A 16,187-nucleotide genomic window follows, 5' to 3' on the forward strand; every position below is an offset into this window, starting at 1 on the left:
CACCTGCATCCTGCTCCTCCATCGGGTGCCTGACTTTCCAAACCATCTGGGGCCACACGTGTGGGTTGGTCTGTGTCCCTCCCTCATCAGGCTTTGTTGGCCTGAACTGTGAGATACTCTTGTGTGTGTGCCTTGCAAAACCCCCCATGCAAATAACAGCAAACCGTGGAGACGGAGGCTGCGCTGGCTTGGTGTGTAACCAGGGCGCTCTCGCCAAAGGGTAACTGATTAGATATCAGACTCTCTTATCATGTTCCAGGGCACAGACAAAAGCTAGAAGACCAAGCCAAACCCTTCACCGACCGCTACGGGGAACTGGAACGGCTGCGCCAATCCATGAGGGTCACCCCAACAACACCCAACCCCCGCGGATCCCTCAGCACCACCAGCCACTTTGGGTCCCAGGCTCAGACTCCAATACAAGGTAATTGGGTGGGTGCCCCAGCCCGACATTGCACCCCAAACCCTCGTGCCAGGCAGGGAGTGGATGAACATCCCTCCGGGTGGTATTTTGGGGCTGTCCCTGCCTGGGGGACAAGCCAAGAAGGGGTTTGGTTGGGTTTCTCGGCTCTTTTTGCACCCATTAAATCAGCAGGTGGCTGCTGAATCGGAAATCAGGGTGATTTCGCTCCGTCCACCATTAGATATGGGGTCCTAGTCAAAACTGAGCAGTTTCAGCATGAACGCAAGCAGCACCCTTTGAATCCAGTAGCTTCTTTGACATGAAGGCAACTGGAGAGCTTCACAGCGTCAACTAGAAAGGGTGGATTATACTTTACATGCTAATCCAAAGGGCTTCTTATCTGGTTGCATTGTGTTTATGCCAAGTCTGGTGATCTAGCGCCCGACTCCGGCATAATTCCCCACACGTCTGCACACCTGCATGGGCGCACGCGTGCGCACACACACGGGCCCCGCTCCTCCCAGGTTTGCCATCGGCAGAGCTGAGCCCTCGGGCGCTCCCCGAGAACCGCGTTGCCAGGAAAGAGGTTGGAATTGCCACCAGAGTTACTCGAGAGAGGCCACGCTGCTCATTCCCCTGCATCTAGAACTTTTAGCCCCCAAATTAAGCCTTGCATTTGAAAATACCCAGCGGTGGGGATGCTCCCGCCTCGCTGCGCTTCTCAGCACAGCCAGAAGCCGCCGGGATGTATTAAAGAGACTGTTCTGCACACAAGACGCTTTCCTTTTCCACGTGTTTTTCATCTTGGTGGTGTTTTCCTTTGAAAACGAGCAGCAATTCTAACTGGTTTTAAGGGATAATATTTAAGCTGTTTGCATTTTGAGTTTTGGCCATTGGAAGGTTTCAGACTGAAAAGCTGCAACAGCCTTTACGGTGCGTTTTAAGTGACGCGGACGTTTGCAGAACCTCAGTGTCATTGGCAACGAGGGCGTCTCAGGTGCAAAAACACGTTGGAAAACATGACGTGAAATGTAAAAGCCGCCCCGCTCCTCCCAACCCAAAATTACAGTGAAAATTTAATCTATTTCTCATTGAAATGCAAATTCTTATGGTTGGAATTTTCATTGATATTCGCGCTGTTTATGAGAAGAAGACGGGCATTTCGTGTAGGATTACCGTTTGATTTTCGTTAAAAAAAAGCAAGAGGGGGAAAGAGTTTTATGGTCTCATCTCATTGGCTGCGTAATAAATAAACAGATTCTTGAGGGAAGAATAAAAAAAAGAGGCATATTTTAAATTAGCGCAGTGCCCCGTGGTGCCAGAAACCCAGAGAGTGTCGTTTGCAGCAAAGAATCAGGTGATGACACAAATTCAACAAGCAAAAGGAGGATAAGCTGGCCACGAGCTGCCGTGGGTGCCAAACTCCCAAATGTCAAGTGACAGCAGGAGAGGAGACGCGAATGAGCCATCTCCAGTCATTCCTGCGGAGTGACCCCCCCGCTCTGGGAATGCTGCGGGAGCCGCCTTGTGCGCACTCTGCGCTTGGCTCCCGCGCTCCCAAAACGGGAGGAACCGTCTTAAAATGACTGCGGGTTCTTACCAGTTGGGTAATTGTAACCTCAGCCCCGTCCTTGTGACACGACGCTGACTATAACCCATCGTAATAATCGTTTTCTAAGCCTTTCCCCTCACATACACATGGCTTATTCACCACGATCGTAATTTTTAGCCAACCAAGTGGAGCTTGGCCCATGCCAAGAATAACACGGGAGTTAACAGGCCTGTAATTCTCGCGACTTGGCACGTTCTTAGGTAACACGCACGAGAAGCCAATTAGCAAAAAGCATAACGAGATATCAGCTGGGTGGGATGGGCTGGAGTTCATCCTTTACCCGGGTGCTTCCCAACATCAATGTTTTAGCACCCTCGCACCCCTGGATTAAAGGGGGCTGGACGGGCAGCTCTTTTCTCTGGGAATGAACCCCCATGTGCCAGAGGTGGTTGGGGCCTCCCGGTTCTGCTGACCCAGCAGTTTGCACAAACCCTTCCTAATCCTTCTGGCAAAACCAGGCTGGGAGCCGAGCTGCTCAGGAACAGCCGTGGCCACTGAGCGGGGTTCGGGCACCTCAAATCCCTGGGCACGTGGGGTTTGGGCTTTGAGGCAAAGAGGTCGGAGACAGCGTTTCTTTTGGGGGGGAATTGGGGTCCTTTGGGGATGGGTTTGGTCTGATCTGGTGGAGATCACAGCAAGGACGCTGGTGTAGAGGGAGGAAGGATCTGGCCCCCGGCCACGTGCAGAGGACTTTCAGGAAAGCTGCCCGTGCGGGTTATAAATAGCCCCCGTGTAAAACGATCATCCTGAGGTTAAATGGTCTCAAACCAAAAACCTCCCGGTAAGAGAAAGCTGATGGTTTCTGAAGGGCATGCCAGGAAACACGGGAGGAGAAGGTGCTCAGCACCGTGGCTGAGCGGGTCAGATCCTGCTCTCCAGCTGGTTTCCCCCCACCCAGTGTCAGTGCAAGTCAGCGGCTTCGGTCTCGCCTTACCCCATGTGGGAATCAATCCCTCCCATGCCTGTCTGCAAACGGGACTGACATCTGCAACCCTCCACAGACCGGATTTTATTCCCAATTTCCACGGCTTTGGAGGGAAAACAGCGCAATTCAGGGTTCACCCCAGCGTAGCTGTGATGGGAACCCGGTAGCGGGGAAGGTAGGACAAGCAGACCCTGGTCTCACATCAACCAGCGCTGCTTCCCCGGCTTCAGCTGGGCAGAGCTGTTCACCCCCGTTGAGCACTTGGCCCGATACTTCTGCAGCGAGGTCTGGAAAATGTGAGGTTTTGAAATGCCGGCTCTCCCGTCTCCGCAGCGAGACACCAAGCTGTCATTAGGATGGCTTGAAATGGTTCCTTATTACGGGGCACGCGAAGCCAGAGCCTTGCGTGCTTGCTTCATTTTGAGTTGTGTCTTCTAGCTTAGGACAAAAACCCAAATCAAGTAGCTCTCTAAAAGTGAAGCAAGATGTTGAAGGAACTTGCTTCTGCTGCTTCTTGGGGCCCCCGTTGCTCTGGGGATGGGGGGGATGGGGATGGACACACGTCCTCGTGGGGAGAACCAGGATGGTCCTGCAGCCCCCGGTTCTCCCTGCGATGTTTTGCCCGCATTTCAGCCGCGGTTCGTGCCGCAGCGGTCGGTTCCCGTTGCGACAGAGCGGGGCCGCCCACGCAGCCGCTCCGCGCCCCGGCTTTGCGGTGGAAACATCTCCAACCACTCAAAAGCAATTGTGTGCGTTGTCCAGCGGCATGTCGGGGCCTTGAGTACACAAGGACAATTGCAAAGCCATTCTAAATTTGATCTACAGGGCGAGCTGTTTTGATTAATGCACTTAACGTCCCCTTGCATGCTCTTCATGTTGCTCCAGCAAACCCAAATTCCCTTGGCTTCCCAGGGAGAAGAGTAAATGCTGGATCCTTTTGCAGGCTCCATCCTGCCTCTCCCAGCCTCAGCATCTGCCGAACAGTTTGGGAGACTTTGTCTTTGCTGGTGAAGAGCTTTGGGGTCTCCTGACCTGGAAACAGCCCAGCTTTAACCAGCTTGATTTCCAATCCATCACTTAAAACCAGCGCAACGTTTTTAACACAGGCCAGTCCTCAGCAGAATGCTTCACCATATGCATTTAGAACAAAATCTCTCTCTCTTTTTCTTTTTAAATTTACATTTTTAAAGTATTACATTACTTTTAAGAAACCTCTTGGCATAGGCACCAAGTGCCCTATTGTTTCCGAAATGCAACGTGGCTGCTCTGAGGTTAAGTCCTGAATTACGGGCCCAGCAAATACACTGAATTTCTGCTTCCTAATCCCTGTCCAGATCGACTTATGGTTTCTTTAAAATATCCTTTTCTTAATGGATAAAAACATTCTACCATGGGCAGAGGCTAAATTGTTTCCAAAGGAAGCCAGGCAAGCATTAGTGGGAAGAAAACATCTTGTGGGATCCAGCTTCAGCCTCAAAGGAAGGAACACGCAGAAGATGGGTTTCCTGCCTGCTCTCAGGCTCCGCAGGCTGCTGTGCCTATCTTTAAACTGCTTTTCTGCTCCTCTCAATTACATTTGCCCGTGGATGTCCCTTAAGCAGATTTGGCATGTAACGGTCAAAGATGAACCGCAGGCCAGCGCTGTTTGGGAGCATCCACTAAAAGAGAGTCCGAGCATCCGTGACCACTGATGTGCAGCCGTCTGCGTCTCCCAGCCGCAGCTCAGGGTGCCGGAGCGCTGCCGTTCCTATGGAATAACAGCAGATGAGCTTGCAATGAGCCTGGCTGAATTTGCCTCGGGCTCCAGGGATGCCATCCCGCCTTTGCCGTGGGATTTTGGCGATGCTGGGATGCTGATTGCCAGCTTCAGGGCGCCGCCGGCGATCCCCCAGCCCGCCGTCCCGCTGCGGGAGGGCGCTGCCGCATCGTGGGGCTGCGGTGCAGCCCGGGAGCGCTGGAGCGGGGCAGGAGCCGAACCTCCGATCGCCCCATCAGCCGCCCTTATCACCCCAGCGCTCCGCAGTGGGTTTCCCATGGCAGACCTGGCTTGGCCCAGACCTGCTCGGCAGGCACGGTGGTCTAGCTGCAGGCGGGGTTGTAAATCCTGCAACTTCCTTTTATGTAGTCAGGGCTTGTTAATCTCTTTTTTTTTAATACTCTTTGAATACAGGTAAAGAGCGAAGCGGGGGCAGGCCAGAGGGAGTGCCTGCAATCCCGTTCAGCCCACCCACCCGCTCCAATTAGCACCGTTAGCTTATTCATTAGCTTGGCGGGATGGAGCGGCAGGGATTGAGGTTGATGCGGGGATGCGGGATGTGAGATGCAGGCAGGGGAGAGCTCTGGGGATGGCAAGGGGAGAAGAGAAGCAGCGGAGGGAGAGGAAGCCGGGAGAGCCCGGCTTGTTTAGTCTAGGCTGGGAGCGGGGCCGATTGCTCTGTTTAAATACACCCAGGGGGTAAACATCGGGGAGGGAGAGGAGCTAATGTAAGCTATGGAGGAGGGTGCTGGCACAGGAGATGGGGCTGAACTGGCCTGCAATAAATCCCAGCTGGATGTTGGCAGCAGGGTCCTCCCCAGAAGGGTGGGAGCATCCCGATGGACCTGGGGGAGTTTGCAGAGATGCGATGTGTGATTCACTGAGCCGGGAACACCTAGGAAGGTCCCTTCTCACTGCCCTGCCCACCTGTATAGACCAGGAGGCTGTTGCTCACTGTATTCAGGGTCTGATTAAGTGCTGGGAGAGGACCCAGGAGAGCAGAGTGAGGGTTTGGGATGCTCACCGGGGCGGGTTTGGGAGCCGAGCGTGTGCACGGAGAATTGTGTGAGGAGAATGAGAAAACCGAGCAACAAACGCGCTCGGCGACCTTGAGGTGGTGCCTGGTGATGCTGCGATAAGCGCCATGTGTGCCGGTGTGTTTTGGTTTGGGGTTTGGGCTTTTTTTGCTCAAACTCTGCAGAGGAAGTACTTGCACCCAGTCGCTGAGCTGCTCGTATCAGCTACACAACAATCGCTCCATGGGCGTGTAACAACGGATGCTGTTCACACCCTCCTTTTTTTTCAACACCTCCCCTCCTCCCCCCAAAATAAATTCTGCTCTGTTTTTCGCGGGGTGGGAGGAAGGGGCCGTTTGCTTTTTTAGGTGGCCCTGACTTGGAATCGCATGAACTCGTTCACATACGTGACAGAGGCGTGAGAGCGTGCGTGGGTGGGGACGAGAGCGGCGCCTTCTCTAGAGATGAGCTGGGTCTTTAGAGACCAAATGCATCTCGTGCACCTTCCCGGGCAGAGCAGATTCCCCCATCTTTGGCCACCTGCCTCCCCGTGCTCCCATATGGAGCTGTTATGGTCATGGGAAGGAAGGAGAGAGCAAGAGAGGTCAGAAAAATGCTGAAAGACAACTTGCAGGGCCAAGCATCACAGAAAGTAGTAGAGAAAAATAGCCCAAGGTATATACAGACAGAGAATTTCTGTCCCCGCTTCGTCTTGCACATGCATGTGTGTTATATACATGGGCATAAAGTATCATTAGAGTTTACATTGTCATCAATCTTCATGGCATGAAACAGGAAAGGAGGGTTTTTTTCCCCCAGGCTAGATTTTTCATGACAATTTTGCAAGGCACATACGTGCGTATAAATAAAACGGTGATATATGGCCAGGTTGAGGATATTTAAATATTCTATATGCTTGGAGAGTTCCACTCTACCAAATTCCCTCTAAATTTCCTTTATTCTCTCTGTGTGCACCACACACTACGTGCATTTGTGTGTGTTGTGCAGTGTCCACACACGCTTAGGTTTATCGCTGAATAAGATGTGTTACCCACATCCCTAAACTGGGGAGCGGGGAGTGATTTAAAGGCATTTTCCGGGGTGCGGAGGCAGTGGAACCCCCACCGCTTTGCTGGGCTGGATGCACATCAGCGCCGTTAATCTCTAAAACCTCTTGCAGGATGCATCACCTTGGCATTTATTTCCTTGCCACCCCCCAAGAAAAGACCCCTATTGTCTCCGAGGCAAAAAGAAAGCTGCTGTGTCACTCGGACGCGGTTGTTTTATCTGGAAAGGGGCTGAGGAGCTTTAAAAGCCTGTTTCTATCCGGCTTCATGTGCAGGGGGACTTGGGGGTCCTCAAAAGGTGCAAATTGCAGCTGCACAATTAAACACCGGGGTGTGTCCCGGCCTCCGCGGTCCCCTGGGCAGCACGGCCCTAACAAGGAGACAGTGGCATTACTAATCAGGGCTTTGACCTTTACATGGCTTTTATTTAATACACATTCCACACTTCCCCAAACTCCCATCCAAAACATTGACATTTCCGCTGATAGATTGGGTCAGATTTTGGAGTAGTTGGGGGACTCAATTCACTCTTACAATGGTTAAATTCTTACAGCTAAATGGGCTTATTCAGTTAGTGCAGCAGCTGGTGTGATTTCGAGAAGAAAATAAACATTTCCTTCAAATATTTTGATTGGCAACTGGACAACTGAAATACTCAAGCTCAGATTGCCAGGGTCCAAAAAAGCAAATGGGGGCTGGCTGGTGAGTAAGCGAGGCAAACCGTAGTAAATCCTCCGCGGCGGCGCTACCAGGCACGTGTGTGTGAGATGCACCGGGCTCTGCCCGTGCTGGGGAAGGGGACAGCGAACTGTGATTTTTAAAGCACATTTGGCTGCGATTTGGAAGGGAGTGCGGAGCCTGAGGGTAGAACTTCACCCGCTTCCCTGGCATTGGCTTAGCCCGTTGCTTGGCGCTTGGCGGCTGGCTGAGCGTGGCGGAGGGTCGCTTTGCTGCTGAGTTAGGTGGTTATGCAGGGTATTAATGGTGATGTTTTATTTGGACCTGGCGGGGGCTGTTTCAGCAGGGATCTCCTGGGATGCGGGGCAAGAGGGACGGTGCCCTTGGCCAGGGCTGTGTCGCTGACAAACATGGACCCGTGAGATGGAGGGGCAGCCCTGGGGTGAGGACTGAAGTAGAAAAGGAGACTGAGGGGTGACTCCTTCATGGGGGAAAGGGTGAGTGTCAGGAGGATGGAGCCAGGCTCTTCTCGGTGACAAACAGTGACAGGACAAGGGGCAATGGGTGCAAACTGGAACACAGGAGGTTCCACTGAAAGATGAGAAGCAACTTGTTGGGGTGAGGGTGTCAGAGCCTGGCCCAGGCTGCCCAGGGGGGTTGTGGAGTCTCCTTCTGTGCAGACATTCCAACCCGCCTGGACACCTTCCTGTGTAACCTCATCTGGGTGTTCCTGCTCCATGGGGGGATTGCACTGGATGAGCTTTCCAGGTCCCTTCCCACCCCTGACATTCTGGGACTCTGTGACAGAGGGGCAGCCCCGAGGTGATGGCGCTGGGGTGCAGGGACAGCCCCGCGGTTGCCGGCGCTCAGGCTGAAGCGTCACCCCTCTGTGCAGCCGCTGTGCCGCCGCAGGGCTCCCCGGGCCCGCTCCCGGGTGCCGCTCCCCGCCCAGCGCGGGCGGCAGCGAGGCCGGTGCGGCCGCGGCTCCATCTGGCGGCCGCTCCCCGCCGCGGGCCCGGCGGCCGCTGCGCTCTCTAGACCGCGGTTCGAGGCCCGGCCGCGGCTGCTCCTGCGGGGAGCCGGGGTGGCCGCCGAGCCCCGCGGCGGGCCGGGCCGTGGTTAACGAGGAAGCCCCGGGGGTATAACGCTCTCCCATCTGGGTGTCACGTTGGGGAGCGCGGACAGACAGGCTTTATCTCCCCGGGGGCTGCTGCGGGCCACGGGAAAACAGAGACCAACATTATAGAGCAGAACAGCCCCGTGTCTGGTTGCCACATCCTGGGAAGTCTGAATCCCAACCCCAGATAACACAGAGACAAAATACACAAGTGTTTTTTTTATACCAAATCCTGCAAAAAACAGGTCCTGCAGAGCCCTGTCAGTCACAGACCGGGGTTCCAAAGCCTGGGAGAGCTCACCCGTTGCCCGTCAGTGTTTCGCAGGCAATACCTGAGCGTCTCCGGTCCCGACGCTATCGCTGCGCTTTGCTTGCCACGCACGCAGTCTGTAATTAACGCTCTTACACGCTTGCCTCTAAATTAGTACTGAGGACCCGTTGCCAAATGTTGCGAGTTCAGGCCAATAAAACATAACCTTTTAAAAAAAACCAAAACAGAACAACTTTGAGTGTGTTATAGAGGAAAAGGGAAATGTGCCCTGAGCACTTATGTTTTGTTTCAATCTGCTTTTTATGGAATATTATTTATGGGCATATGAAAGCTAATGAAGGAGCACGGTGTGATTGCCGGAGATTGTCATCTGCCCTGGGGAAGGCAGAGGCAGCAGTCTGGGTTTCCTGGGGTTTTGGGGGGATTTTGAGACAGCTTTCTCTCAGTGTCTGGCAAACCAGCCCAGCGACTCGGACCGCAGTGGGGGTGCTGCATGTGTGTAAGGAGGAAGCATTCAGAAAATGCCACTTTTTCTCTCCAAGTTCAGCCAGGATTTTTGCCTCATGGTCCTACCTCAGCCTGTGATGCTGCCGGATCAGTAAAGCTACAGAATCCGGTCAAAATACTTCTATGGAAAGCTGGTCTCCAAACCTCAGCTCACAGTGCCTGACAGCGGTTTTGGTGCCACTTCAGCGGCAGCGTGGCTTTGGGATGGGGCAGAGTGTCCTGCTGGCAGGCTGAGCCCTGAAGTCAGGTTGGTTTGGTCAGTCCTGAGCATTTTTCACAGCGTCGTGCTTTTCAGAACAGCCCAAGCATCCTACCCCTCCAAACAGCATGCAAGGGGGACCCCAGACAGCCACTTCCACAGAATCCCAGAATGTCAGGGGTTGAAGGGCCCTGGAAAGCTCATCCAGTGCAATCCCCCCATGGAGCAGGAACACCCAGATGAGGTTACACAGGAAGGTGTCCAGGCGGGTTGGAATGTCTGCACAGAAGGAGACTCCACAACCCCCCTGGGCAGCCTGGGCCAGGCTCTGCCACCCTCACCCCCAACAAGTTCCTTCTCATATTCAAGTGGAACCTCCTGTGTTCCAGTTTGCACCCATTGCCCCTTGTCCTGTCCCTGGTTGTCACCCAGAAGAGCCTGGCTCCATCCTCCTGACACTCACCCTTCATATATCTGTAAACACTAATGAGGTCACCCCTCAGTGTCCTCTTGTCCAGCTCCAGAGCCCCAGCTCCCTCAGCCTTTCCTCACACGGGAGATGCTCCACTCCCTTCAGCATCTTGGTGGCTGCGCTGGACTCTCTCAGCAGTTCCCTGTCCTGCTGGAACTGAGGAGCCCAGAACGCTCGGTTCTGCTGCATCCAGCCCTGGGTGTGTGCAAAACAACACGGTTTGTGAGGGTTTTGGGGCTGCTCCTCTCTTTATCTCACACCAAAGCCGCAGCCACGTTCCCAAACCAGGTGCTCCCTCCGCCTTTCTCCTCCATGGAGCCTGCGTGGGAAGGGCAGGCGCTGCCCATCGCCACAAAACGGCTGGAGGGGAGGGAGGAACCTCTTGCTCCTTCTCCTTCCAGCGGCTGGTGGCTGAGGGATTCACCTGGGATGAGAAAGAGGGTTCAGATCAGACCCCGTGCCCATCTGCTCCTCCAGAGCATGCTTTTGCCACCAGTTAGCTGCAAGGGATTCGCTCCAATGTTGTTTGTTTGTTTGTTTTTTCCTGGGGAAATGCTACAGGGCTTGAAACACGAGCCCTGAGAAGTTAAAAATGCTTCATCATCATAAATATATATAAAACATGCATCCCTATGCATGCATAGCAAATATGCAATCATATGAATGCGTGCATCTGTATATATGCATACCTAAAACCAATGAGCATGTTTACCGCACTTATCTCACACATCCACCCGATGTGACCAAAAAAATTGTCCCTGAGGCCAGATAACATCTCAGTACCAAAGTAAGCGAGATGCCCCTGCTTTTAACAAGGGAAAAATAGGGGGCTGGGGAGTAAAGAGAAAGGATGAAGAGCCACCTCCAGCTGGCCAAGGCTTCGAGCTTGGGGCACCAGTCTGGTGCTTTGGGCTGGAACTGCTCTTTCTGGAGACCGGTCATAGGAAAGCTGAGAGAGCCATGAAAAGCCTCAAGGTCCCCAAAGGATCTGCTAGTCTGGATTCTTGTTTTAAGCCAGGCTTACTGCAGAAAGATGGGGCCTGGCAGCACCGGGCAAATGTCCCTTTCCAGTTACAAACTGGCTGTGACCCCCTTTGGGGTTTAAATCCCCCTCCCAGGAAAAGGCACAACGGGCTCCAGCATCTGATGGACCTGGGTAACGTCCCCACCGCGCTGTCCTAAACCTCCCTTCCCCCAGCAGAAGAAAAGCTGGATTTCTCGCTCTCCTTTATCTTCTTGGAAGGAGCGAAACACACAGAGAACTCGAGCAAAGGGATATCGTGGCTCCTCGCTTGGGAGTTTTCAGCTGTGTGTTTATCAGCTCCATCCCCTGATGGTATCAGCACGAACAGGCCACCCACACGAAGGCTTAGCAGGCTGCTCTGGACTCAGCTTTTCCTCCCCGGCTCCGTGTGTGTGTATATACACCAGCGAGGATCTCAGGGACCAGCCGTCTGGGGCCCGCGTCCATTTATTTACTACACAGCTGATGTCATGGCTAAACATTATTTTTCTGTGTTTATGGGGTGTAGGGTGTTTTTTAATCCTCCCGAGATGAACAGACCCCTGCAGAAGTCAGCGCAGTCGTGTCTCTTCTCGGGTAGGAAATAACAAATTTTAGGGCAGGAAATGGGAACAACTTAAACAAACGGGTTTAGGGGGTTTGTATTTAAGTTCCCCTGGCAGATCCAAGAGTCGCTTTTCCCACTGAGTTCAGTTCCTCAGCCCAGGCTATAGGACAAACTCTACCAGTTCTAACCCACTGCTTTCTCCCTCCACCTCCGCAGGCACGTCAGACCTGAGCCCCTTCCCCGACCCGCGGCAGTTCGATCGCTCCTTCCCCGCGCTGCCGGCGCTCACCGAGACCAGGTTCTCCGACCCGCGGATGCATTACCCCGGCGCCATGTCCGCCGCCTTCCCCTACACCGCGACACCCTCGGCCACCGGCATCGGGGGCATCAGCATGACCAGCATGCCCACCACCACGCGCTTCCACCACACCTACCTGCCGCCCCCCTACCCCGGCTCCACGCAAAACCAGAGCGGACCCTTCCAGACCAACCCTTCTCCCTATCACTTGTACTACGGCACGTCCTCGGGCTCCTACCAGTTCTCCATGGTGGCGGGCGGCGAGCGTTCCCCGACACGGATGCTCTCGTCTTGTACGAGCGCCTCGGCGGGGAACAACTTAATGAATCCCAACCTGGGCAACCAGAATGACGGGGTGGATGCGGACGGGAGCCACAGTAACTCGCCAACGACCATGACGACTACTGGGAGGATGGATGAGTCAGTCTGGAGACCCTACTAGGAGGAACTCAGCTGGGAAGCGGTATCTTTGACTTAATCAGTAACCGATAACGTTACTCCTTTTGGTAGTGAATAGGAAAAGGTAAGCCAAAGTGTCCCAAACCAAAAGCATGCAAGCGTGGGCAAACATCAAGCGAAGATGGACCAGGACCTACGTTACATTTCAAGATGAACGTCCACGAGGCTTGAATTTGTCACTTGATGTGGTTCCTCTCCTATAAGTATGTGGAATGTACATAGGGAAAAGGAAAAAAGCAAAAAGAGAAGGAGGTGTGGAATCCGATGTTTGTTTCTTGCAGACACTTGTCAGTCATCTCACTCGCACCTCTTCTCCACACAAAGCATTCAGAAGTTACCAAAAGCTCACCCTTCTTCTGCAAAATGTTTCAGAGAAGAGAAAATAAAACCAGGGAGTCATCCAAGCCCATGCGGGAAGACTGAACTGGAAAAAGGAAGAAAAAAGAAAAACAAAAAAAGAAATAACCCCCCCGTTGTCTCTTCTCCTTCCCTCCCCACCGGTGCAGGGTCCCCAACCACCCAAGAGCTCCGGGACGGCAGCAGAGCACCCGGAGCCCGGTTTACAGCCCAGCGTGTTCCCGCGGGTCGGCCGGCACCAGCCACGTGAACGAGAGCTGTGATGTGATTGTTTCTATTCGTTGCTGACGACATGGGTTGTATTGTTCGTTTTTTGTCATTGTCGTCATTTTTCAAACAGTAACGTGGTTGATCCCCGTGCCTGACAGACCCCCCTTTCCTCTATGTTTACATACGAGATGTACTTTTTACGAGGTGCGTTTTTTGTTTGCTCTTTCGTCCTGACCTCACCATTCCATTCTTTGCTCCTCTTCGCAAATCTCAGTGACGGCAGCTGAAGTGTTCAGGACAACCCAAGATGTACCAGATGCACTTCCGAGTGCATTCGCTGCAAAAGGGCCTCGGGAGCCTTTGGCGTGACCCTGGGTGTCCCTGTCACCCCCTCTGCGCGGTGACACATGCAGCTGGTGGCAAAGCATCATATTTCCCTTATGATCCTTTCCCACGTTTTCACCCGGAGCAGATTGACATGCGATGACTTTTTTTAATTACAAAGTGACTTACACTTGTCAGTTGATCCTGAAAGCTCTAACTGAGATTTGGAGAAAGGAGCGGTTTCTATTTAATCCCTCGGTGGTGGGAATATTGCAGAGCAATGTTATCTTGCATTTCCCCACTTTCCCCCAGGTCACCCAGCACACGGGTATCTTGCTGTAGACGAATAAGCTGAAGAAGCGGCACTAAAAGTGCCAAATCCCATTGCCACCAAGCCTTTTGTTTTTTTGGCATGAACGTAAGGAAACAAACCCCTCAGCTGCCCCCCCGGCCCCTCTAGTGCAAGTTGCCCCATTCCAAATCTCAGTTGGCAGCTTGGGAGCCCTCGGTCGAGGTGCGGAGCGTTGTAATTGCACTACCACGGCAAGACTGGAGCAAGACATCCTGGCTTCGTTGGAAAGCTGCGATGACCACTCACGGCTTAAATAAGCAACAAGAACGACTCTTTGCAATGATAATCATTAAAATAATAATAAAAATAAACCCTACCCCAGCAAAACTGCAACATCCATTCGCCTTAGCGGCCGCGGGCGCCTCGCCGGTGCTTGCCAGCTGTAGAAACTGGACCACGGCAGCCTGTGTTTTAATGCATTTATTTCTATCATCTGATCGCGCCACTGGTTGAAAGCACAAAGAAAACAAGGCATTCGTAGTACTAGGTTAATTTAAGACTGTTCGTAACGAATTAAAATAAAAAAAGGTAACGAAAAAGAATGGCAACGATGTTATTTTTATGACATATTGTCATGTGAAGGTGTAAATACATGCACCTCTATTGTACGCAGATGGTCAGAAGACAGACCAATGTTTTTTGCTTTGCACTATAATTTGCTTTTTTTAAGAAAATGCACAATCGCTTGTACAGTCAAACCCCTTTGGCTCACAGAATATTTAACTATAAAATCTAATTTTTGGTCTTATTTGTTATAATAATATAATTCTTAAATGTGTTGAAGGATCCAATGCTTAATAATGCTTCTAATACTTGTATATGCAGGGTAAAAGAACAACAGACAACTAAGGAGATGAGAACAAAGTTCTTTGGAGATAAGGAAGGCTAAAGTTGTTGGGTTTTTTAATGGTGTCTTACGATGGACATTAAAGAAAAAGAAATGCTAGAGATACCAAATAATGTGGTTATTTGTGTAATATACCAGCCCTACTTGAAGGTAATGCCCTTATATTTAATATGTAGCCCATCTTTTTAACCTGTAGCACTTGTCACTGGGGATGTGGGGACACGGGGAGGGAGGGAGGGGGAGGAAGAGGAGGGTCTGCTCCTGTCGAGGCCATTGGGAGAAGCTCTGGCCGGAGCCGATGAGAACAGGGTCGGGCGGCAATCGCGTCGGGACGGAGCCGCAGCGAAGCGGTCAGTTCTGCTTTCCTAATTATCGGGTGTCGATGTTCTTTATCCAATGTACGTGATTGTATCGTCAGGCCTCCATGTAATCATTTTAATGACTTTCCATGTGGAATAATAAACGTATGGTTACGAGTCTCCCCGCTGCCGTCCGCCTGCTCAGTTCTCACCCCTGCACTAAGGAATGTTCCTCTCGCTGCCCTTTCTCCGGGGTCTGATTTTGGCACCTCTTCGAGCATCCCAGTACCCCGATCAGTGTCTGGGGCAGCTCACGGCTGCTCTCAAGCACAGTTTGGCACTGCAGGGCTGTCCAGGGAGGGTTGGGGGGGATCCTGGGCTGAGAAAACCCCTTTAGCACCTCCAGGGTGGGTCTGGACCACTCACACTGGGCTGGCAGGTGATCCCTACATCCCGCGCCGAGCATCCCGTGCTTCCCCCGCCAACTGTCATCATTTCGCTGCTTCCCCAGGCACAAAACCCAGGGAGTGGAGCATCTCTCGTGTGAGGAAAGGCTGAGGGAGCTGGGGCTCTGGAGCTGGACAAGAGGACACTGAGGGGGGACTCATTCCTGGGGATCAATATGGAAAGGGGCAGTGTCAGGAGGATGGAGCCAGGCTCTGCTGGTGACAACCAGGGACAGGACAAGGGGCAATGTGCTCCCGCTGTTCCAGGAGAACTCTGCAAAACAAGCCAGAGAACCATCCCAGGGCAGGTGGAGCAGGAGCGCCTGGGGTTTCTTTTGCAAATGAAAACTGAAAGGGAAAAAAATCACAGAAGCTCAGATGCCTTTTTTTGAACGTTCAGATATTAAATTGAGCAGAGTTTGGGCTAAAGGAAAAATGAAGAATATTTCCTTTGAGAACAAAGCTCACAAAAGCCTCAGCAAAAAAAAATCTTCTTATATTCTGTTTCCAGACCGAACTCTAACGCTCTGTTTTAATGGCTGTGCTGTCTCCAAACTCTCCGTCTCAGTAAATAAACTTTTAGCTTGCAAAAAGTTTCTCTGCTTCACAAGACATAGGGAAGGAGCCTGCCCACACCATCCCGTTTCCTCGTCAAGCCCTTAACCAACCTTGCACGGAAGAGCAATTAGCTTAGTTAAGGCATAATCCTGTTTGTCTGAAATAGTGGGGCCAGTGCCCTCCCCACATCCCCTGAACCCACAAATACCCATCGCCTGGACCAGTGTGAGATGGAGCCATTCAGCATCATCTCCATGGGCATCCACAGGGGTTAATCCTGCTGGGAAGGACGAGTGGCTTGTTGAGGTTGGGGTCTGGTTCTAAATACTGCCTATTTCCAAGCAAAATGGTGAAAAACATGGAAAATTCATTAGGGAGTCTGGGCGAGTGTCGGGTTACACATCATTCACATCAACTTACTCAGCGGGACCTTGCGCCCTGGG

The 16,187-nt window shown here is 52.5% G+C and overlaps 2 protein-coding genes across 3 annotated transcripts in view; one reads left to right on the forward strand and one right to left on the reverse strand.

Moving 5' to 3' along the window:
* RUNX3 (RUNX family transcription factor 3) overlaps positions 1 to 12,334 on the forward strand; it is a gene marked incomplete at both ends in the record, with an annotated part of 51,093 nt that extends 38,759 nt beyond the window's left edge. The window contains 2 exons of the mRNA XM_080357552.1: positions 260 to 424; positions 11,811 to 12,334. Coding sequence (XP_080213678.1) covers positions 260 to 424; positions 11,811 to 12,334 — 689 coding nt within the window. The remainder of the gene's footprint in view (positions 1 to 259; positions 425 to 11,810) is intronic.
* The window catches only part of SRRM1 (serine and arginine repetitive matrix 1), a 156,610-nt gene that overhangs the window by 54,538 nt on the left and 85,885 nt on the right, over positions 1 to 16,187 (reverse strand). The window lies entirely within an intron of this gene.

This window comes from Nesoenas mayeri, assembly GCF_963082525.1.
Source record: "Nesoenas mayeri genome assembly, chromosome: 21".
NCBI classification, from domain to species: domain Eukaryota; kingdom Metazoa; phylum Chordata; class Aves; order Columbiformes; family Columbidae; genus Nesoenas; species Nesoenas mayeri.